The sequence below is a fragment of the Thunnus thynnus genome, chromosome 10, assembly GCF_963924715.1.
Source record: "Thunnus thynnus chromosome 10, fThuThy2.1, whole genome shotgun sequence".
NCBI lineage: Eukaryota > Metazoa > Chordata > Actinopteri > Scombriformes > Scombridae > Thunnus > Thunnus thynnus.
In genome coordinates, this window is record NC_089526.1 from 1865766 (window position 1) to 1874156 (window position 8391).

General features: G+C 37.8%; 1 protein-coding gene across 6 annotated transcripts in view; it reads left to right on the top strand.

The window, feature by feature from the left end:
• atp2c1 (ATPase secretory pathway Ca2+ transporting 1) overlaps positions 1-8391 on the top strand; it is a 323636-nt gene that overhangs the window by 47537 nt on the left and 267708 nt on the right. For 4 of the 6 annotated variants that reach the window (XM_067600368.1, XM_067600371.1, XM_067600370.1 and 1 more), the window contains exons 26-27: positions 1-26; positions 628-3934. The exon at positions 1-26 is cut by the window's left edge and continues 116 nt beyond it. In XM_067600368.1, coding sequence (XP_067456469.1) covers positions 1-26; positions 628-749 — 148 coding nt within the window. In that variant the 3' untranslated portion in view covers positions 750-3934. Of the gene's footprint in view, positions 27-627; positions 3935-8391 lie in introns of those variants that run through there. The other 2 variants (XR_010930281.1, XR_010930282.1) reach the window with 2 other exon arrangements.

Here is an 8391-nt window from a genome sequence, read left to right on the forward strand (position 1 = left end):
CCAGACGGAGAGCCTCAGCATCCTGGGTAAGAGCAGCAGTCTGAGAGGAATATTTCACCAAAAAACCTCCGAACCATCTCTGAACAGCTCATATGTGGAGTTGCAACGATCAGTCGGTTAATCAATTAGTCGATCGAAAGAAAATGAATCAGCAACTATTTTGATAATCAATTAATCGTTTCAGACTTTTTTTTCAAGAAAAAATGCCAAAAAATGATGGTTCCTTTTTCTCAAATGTGACAATTTATTGTTTTTCTTTGTCATATGTGACTTTAAATTGAATATCTGGTCTAATTGTTTTAAATTGAACACGTCACACTGAGCTCTGAGAACTAACTGAAGTTTGTTTACTACTTTCTGACATTTTGCAAACAAGAAAAGCAATCAACAGATTAATCGATAATGAAAATATTTGTTAGTTGCCGCTTTAGTTGTGTGAAGTTTTAAAGGACATTATGGTACCGAGATGAAACTGGAGGAGCTGCATTAAAAAAATAGAAATAAACTGCAGATAGCTGTCTCGTTGTAAAGTTTATTCATTTAGGTTTGATTAACGTCCTGTTGTGCGACTTCCTGTCAGTATAAAACAGTGACGCGTGTTAACTGAACGCTGTGATCTTCCTCCAGACCTGCTGTTCCTGGTGGCGCTCACCTCCTCCGTGTGCGTGGTGTCGGAGGCCATCAAGAAGGTGGAGAGGTGGAGGGGAGTCGAGAGGAGCCCGCCCTCTGATTGCTTCCACGAGGTATGATGCCCCCCCCCCGCTGCTCGGCCTGAAGGACTCTGAGGTTTGGATGAAGAAGAGGAGGATGAAGGTGGTGGGAGTTGGATGGGCTTTTGGATCTTACATCTGATGGCACTGACTAATTGAGACTGTAAGGACTTCCTCTGAGGCCCTCCCCAGAGGGAGAAACTCTGGTCTGGGACCAGAGGAAGCTCCCGGCCCGTGGGGGGGGGTCTGGACTTTGATTAAACTGGGAGGACAAGATGGCTGCTGGGAGATCTGACCCTGTACTCACCGTAGAGGGTTTCACTACTGAAGCCTGCAGCATCGATTTTTAGCTCGTGCTCCCTCCGTGCCGGCCTCGTTGTAGATTTCTGACTGTAGCTTTTGGGCAAACCGCCACGGATCGACCACAACTTCCTGCCGCCAGCCGGCTCCAGTTCGCCCCCCCCCCCCCCCCGTCATGTAAGATGTACTCTGAGATAATCTTCTGAAGAATCAAGGCTAGAGACGTGTGCAATTTTTTGTTCTCTTCATTCTTCTGTTTTTAATCTTCATCATTTAGAAGGTGTTGACCACTATTCAGGCCGGACGTTTTAATTCCTCTGTAGGTGGTTTAAAGTTTCTGGTCGAGGTGTAACGGTACAAGAAAAATTCACAGTTTGTCCTGTAAAACATTCCTAGGATCATACTTAAGTGTGTTTTTAAAATTAAAGCATTTAAAGGCAGAGCACCATGTCAGCTATGGAGGATGTTTTTGGTCGTAATTAAAATTAAAAGTCCATATAGAAAATGAAAAGAGATTAAAAAAAATTATAAAGATTATTTTACTACACTACTAGGAATAATCAGGCCATAATTAAACTTAAAAAGCAAATTTAAAATGTAAAATGATAATTTGAAAATGTAAAGTGACAATGAAAAAAGTGAAATTTAAAATGCAAAAGCTTAAATGGAAACGCTTAAATTGTAAAGATGAAAATGGAAATAAACGAGAAACATCAAATATGAAACTCAAAACAGGAAATGGAAAAGCTAAAATGGAAATTAAAAGCCTAAATAGAAAAACTTTTTTTTTTTCTTTTTTTTGCATTTGCACTTCAGCATTTAGCATTTTAAATTTCATCTTTTCTATTCATTTGGCTTTTCAACTTGTATGTAAATGAGGAGGCTGGAGGCGCCTTTTTACTTTTTTCCATTTCTGGTTTTGAGTTTCATATTTGATGTTTCCTGCTTCTTATTTCCATTTTCAATTTCATCTTTCAGTTTGAGCGTTTTTCCATTTAAACTTTTGCATTTTCAAAAGATCATTTTACATTTTAAATTAGCAATTTCCTTTTTCTTCTTAAGTTTAATTACGGCCTGATTATTCCTAGTAGTCTAGTAAAATAATCTTTATAATTTTATCTCTTTTAATTTTCTATTTGGACTTTTAATTTTAATTACGACCAAAAATATCCTCCATATATAGCAGTTCACACAAAAGCAAAGGACAGCAAGTAAATATTAACAACAAGAATTAAAAGTGTAAAAAAAAAATCTGCACATTTCTTAAACAAAAAGAATTAAGATAGAAACGGTGACATAGTGTAGATGGAAATATAAATACACCCAACGCAGCTTTACGGAGCTTTATAGTGAGTTTCAGCTCATTGTTTATCAGTCCGGCTGCAACTTTACTGTTCTGCTTCACTCTCAGCGTCTCATAGCGTCACCACTGAACACTACCTGCTCACAGTTAGCTGTAGACTAGCTGGTGAACATAGTGGAGCATTTAGCAGCTAAAGAGCCAGATATTTCCCTCAGGAGTTGGTAGAGAGTAAAAACAGAGCTAAAAGAGAGTGAATATTGGACTTACATTCACCAGCTGGACAGAAACACGACTCCACATGAATGATAATGTTGCTCCGTAAACTGCTGGATGTGGAAATAAACAACTGTTTGCTAACAAGTTCAACATATTAACTTGAAAAGTGATGATACATCTTGTTTCTGCTGCCTCCAAGTGGCCAAAAAAAAGACAGTTACTGCAGGTTTAGAGTCTAAAAACAAAAAGGAATAATCTGTCGGTGCAGTGAGAATATTTCCTTTTTCCTCATTCTTGAACAGGGACTCATCTTTTTCTGTCTTGTTTCAGACACACATATTTCTACACGTATTTCCTGAAACAAGTTTATTTCTGCAATATTTTACTTTAAGTCCCCCTGTTGAGCAATTATTAGCAGTTAGTCGATCAACACAAAATGAATTGGTAATAATTTGATCATCATTTTAGTCATTTTTTATGGAAAATTTGCGTATTTTGGCTGATTTCAGCTTCTGAAATGTGGTGATATATGATAATGTTGATCAATACAAGACATTTGAAGATGCCATCAGGGACTCTGAGACATTACAAAGAGCAGTTTTCTGACGTTTTTTAGACAAAGCGGCTAATTAAATAATCATTATGTACTAAATGGTTTAAAACACTATAATGTAGTTCTAAGCAGATATAAGGACATGTTTAAGTGTTTATTAATGTTCAGTATTTGTCAGCAATTATAACTTCTTCTATGAAGACATATTTTATATTATTAAGCTGTGTTTTACTGCAGTGTTTGTTCATTATCTGTTTATACAGCAGTTAGAGTTGTTGACTAATACATTAAGAAACACTGAAATCTGCCTATAACTATATTATAGTTTGTTATAAACATGTATGAACTGTTTGTAAAAGCTAAATGGGGGGAACGTAAAGTTAAAATGTTATCTTGATATATTGAAATTCTCATTGTGCCTGCAGATTTTCTCACTTGTTTGAACAAAATTCATTTTTTAGGATTGAATAATGGAGAGAACGACCGGATCAGATGATTCTTAACTATAATGAACAAAGGGATTCAAAAGAAAAGCACAAAATTTATTTTTTCAGTCCTTTAAAAAAATCCCTCAAATGAACAAACGAGACTGAAGCGAGAATCTGAGAGACGAGGTTGTGAAACAAACACTGCCATACTGAACAGTTTGTGAGGAATAAATGTGCCGTTACACCTGCAACCATTCAGGCTTTTCTCTGTGATCCATATTTTATTTTTCGTGCTTGTTCCTACGCACACTGGTTTCTAAATTAAAAATAAGAGTTTTCAGTCGTTACAGCTGACGACAGACGTTCTTTCTGTCATATTTAAGCTCCTTCACACTCGCCGCCTCTCACATTTAAAAAAACAAAACGTGGGCTGTGCTGTTTAAACTCCTCTGGCTGCTGTTTGCTGGTCAGACAGTGAAAGCGGCCGGAGACAAACGTTAGCAACATCCGGATGCTATAAATGTGGAATTAGGCCTCAAAAAAAAAAAAAAAAACCTCCAACGTTAACACGCCAGTGCCGACACGGTCGCTTCAGGGTACAAACGCAGATCCTAAATGCTTTTCTCATTCTGTGCCTTAGACGAGTCATCCATCATCTTTAATTCCATCCACTTCGGTGGAATAAAAGCCCTTTACAGACGTTTAATCCGTTTCAGCGCTTTAAATTATTTGAAAAAGTATCAACCGAAATATTACTTTTATTTTTTGTTTGATTTATCTCTCATTTGATTCAGGATTTACTTCCACTTCTCCCCCTTGAACCAATATAGAAGAGAAGACATGGTGCTTTCTGGGAAATGTAGTCAATTTTTGCTTTTTTACATCGTTGGAGGTTTAATTTGTTGGGGATTTTTTTGGAGGTTTTTGTTTTATATTTTTCCCAAAATGGCACATCACAAGTGAAGGAAAGAGGAAAAAAAATACCTGATGTTGTTTTTGGTTCAAACGTTATTTATATATTATACATGTTTTATTTATGTATCGCAAAAATAAATAAAAGAACAGCAGAGTTCAGGTACTTTTTTTTCCTTTTTCCAGGTTTTGATTTGTAACATGTCAGTACTAAGCTTTAATAATGACCCATAGTGAGATTTTCTTCTGAATGAGCAAATAATTGCAGAAATATTAAAGGAAACTTCAGTTTGTTTGTTTTTTTTTAACAACCTGGTTGTTCTGTTTGTAGTTTTTCCATCATTCCTGTGAGTTCTGGTCTGAGATTTAAAAGAACAATCATAAAGTCAGCGTTATGAGTGAAGCTTAATATCACACAAAAAGACCAAATGGGCTTCACAAGCTCAAGTTAAACAATAAACAGATTCAATATTGAATATTATAAGTGCAATAAAATACACTAATAATTGAGTTCATGGAAGAAATGAAAGCCGTCTGACGATCAGGGTGGAAACATTCCTCAGTTAACCTCTTCAACTCCTTTTCTTGTGGTTTTGTTGTAATCAGGAAGATCCAGATGTCCTGCTACAGTCTATGTGATGACTTTTTGGTGTATTTGCTGCCGGTTCAACCTCTAAATAAGTGTTTTAGATCACGAGGCTGCTACTGCGTCACTTATCATGTGACTAGCTGAGCCGCAGCTGTTTCATGGTGATTAAGGAAATCAGCAACCGTATCACTTAACAGCTGAGGAAAGAGTTCAATAAACCACATATTACAGTCGAATTTCACTTTTCATTGCCACAAAAATAAAACTTAACATTTTTTTAATTTAATTTAATTTAAAGGGAAAGTTCAACATTTTTCCCTTTTTGTCCTGAGTGTTTGATGTTCAGATTGATTCCTCTCGCTTTCTGCTAAAGGTAACGAAATCCACCAACCAGCATCTCTAAAGCTCACTAACACGTATGTGTTAATTAATCAGTCGACTTTAGAGGTGCTGGTAGGTTGTACAGTTAAAAGGGGATGATCTTCCTGTGCTTTCAGTGAGTTTCAGGCACTTCTTCCTTTTTATTATTTGTTTTTAGCATGCAAAGGAGTCTTTGTGATTGTTCAGCTGATGGTGCCTCGGGGATCTGAGTGGTTCAGACATATGACATGATTATAATGTACCAGGTTGGTTCCAGCTGAGGAGTTTTGTTGCTATTTTATCCAATTCTTTCTGTCCCTGCGTTTCCTACTGTATATTTTTCCTATTATCACTATTAAATTAAAACAAAATATCAAAAAATATCATCTTAAACTGCAGCTTAGCTAAAAAAAACACAGAGTTTGTTTCCAACCTGTCTGATCGTCTTACTGCTGCTGTCTCTGCTCGTCTGGACCAGATCATAAACTTCATAAACGGTCTGATGGGCCAGATGCATAAAACACAAAGCCAGAACAATGGGCCTGATGCAAGAACATTTTTGTATTTTTATCCTAAATCTCTTACTTCTTCTGCTCCAAGTCAGATTCAACAAACTCTCTTAACTGCCCGAAACTTGTAGTAAATCTCAGGTTTCAGCCTGATGAACGTCACCTGTTCATGAGGAGCTGAACGTTCCTGAGGTTTCATCATTAGAATCATCAACGCCCCTAAAATGTCCATATAAGGTGACCTGTTTGTTTGTGGGAGAGTTTTATTCACAAAAATGTTCCCAAAGAGTGAAAAGAAGAATTTCACACCGCTGATCTTCAAGTTAAATTTAAGAGGTTCGTACGAGTGTTTCTGAATGAGGCCCAATGCTTTCGTCTTTAGAAAGTCACCTCATGCACCTCATCACATGACCCTCATTGATTTAGAACAATGTGCATGCTGGTCTGAAGTCTGTGTGAGGTGCCTCCACTCTCGTCTTACAGGACGTTCTTCTTTTATAAATACAAGTTTAGTTTTTGCACCTGGTTTATACATCTGACTCCTGGACTTTAATGTAGAGATGTTGCCCAAGATTTTAGCTATGAAGTTGTTGAGTAAAATAAATGCTTTTCATCATGTTAACAGGAGTGATGGTCAAAACTACAAACATGAAACTCTGTCCGCTGTAAAAAAAAAAAAAAAAACGACAGAATTTCTCCCTGTTTTACACTACAGATCACATGACCTCCGTGGTGTCCTGCGCGTTCACTCTCTCCAGCCCGTCCTCACAAGAACAACGACAGTATTAAAGAAAAAAAACGACCTATAGTTACGTTTACGCCATCTAGCGGCCGTAGTGATTATGACCCGGAGAAGAGACGCAGGTCAGATGACATCAACATAAGGTGACAACGTGCCTTATTAGGTGGCGGCGGGTTGGGTGGATGGCTACAGAGTTAGATGGCAAGATGGAAAAAAGCAAACAAACACTTTTTAAAAAAAACCGTAACAACGATTGTCGTGTTGTTTACTGTTGCCATGACGATGAAGGTTGCGTAACTGAGAGGAAGTAGAAACCACATTTTAAGTGATCATTTTAACCCAATCTCTAATCCTTCCCTAAACCTAACCAAGTGGTTTTTGTGCCTCAACCTAACCAGACCTTAACCACAGCGTTGCCACGTCATAAAACGTCATAATTTTTTTAAACTGTGATGTGCAACAGTTTTGGATGGCGGCGTATGACGCTCCTGTGGGTCGTTCTGGATTCGACCTATGTGGTCGTTTAATTGCGAGGATGTGTTGCTCTCTCACCTGGTTTTGAGGTCTCTTTTCCACTCCCGACAGCCACATGTGATTGAAAATCCTCAGTTCATGACTTCATGACCATCCAGAAACCAGTTCGACGTGCATTCCTGTCCTCGGTCGTTGATCCAGATGTTCTGCTGGTTTCTGTGGTCTGACTGAACTTTCTCTGTGCGTGAACTTTGTACATTTGACGCTGTAAATTAAGTGAAAGTTTGTCTCTGGTCTTAACGACATTCATATGCGCTTTGTTATATAAATTGTGCTTTCTGTATCTGCTGTGTGTCGGGGGCCAAAAGTGACTGGTCGCGGGTCTTTTTCTCTGGTTGCTGATTGGCTGTAAGAGTGTGTCGGTCATTTTACTGCTGAGAGGTTTGGAAAGTGTCTCACAAAGCAGCTCTTACCTACAGAATTTAGACTTTTGTTACCCACATCGAGTCTAAAGTAGTTAATGAATCCATTATTTGATTGACAGAAAATAAATTGGTATCTGTTTTTTTTTTATTGATTGTAAATTTTCAAGCAAAAATGCCAAAAATATTCTGGTTCCAGCTTCTCACTTTTGAAGATTTGCTACTTTTCTTTGTTTTATGTCATTGAAATACTGAATTTTTTTTGTTTTGGAGTGCTGGTCGGACAAAACAAGACATTTTACGACATTAGGAAAGTGAAATAAACAGTATTAAATATTTTCTGGCATTTTATAGACCAAGTGAATAACATTAATCAAGATCATAATTGGCAGATTGATCGATAATGAAAATAATCATTAGCAACCCTATTCTTAAAGCAGCTATAAAAATGTCAGTGTGTAATGTGTTGGTTGTGGCTCGTAGTGATGAACCTACAGAGAATTATCAGAGACTCTGCAGCTCCTCTCGGCTTTACGGAGCTTTATAGTGAGTTTCGGCTCATTGTTTATCTGTCCGGCTGCAACTTTACTGTCTTGGTTCACTCTCAGCGTCTCATAGCGTCGTTTTTTTGCCGCAGCTGGCAGCTGTTTTCAGAGAAAAAGCTCCAAAAAAAAGCCGCTGTACACTACCTGCTCAGCACCAAACAGCCAACAGACACAGTTAGCTGTAGACTAACTGGTGAACATAGTGGAGCATTTAGCAGCTAAAGAGCCAGATATTTCCCTCAGGAGTTGGTAGAGAGCAGAAACAGAAGCTAAAAGAGAGTGAATATTGGACTTACATTCACCAGCTGGACAGAAACAAGACTCCACA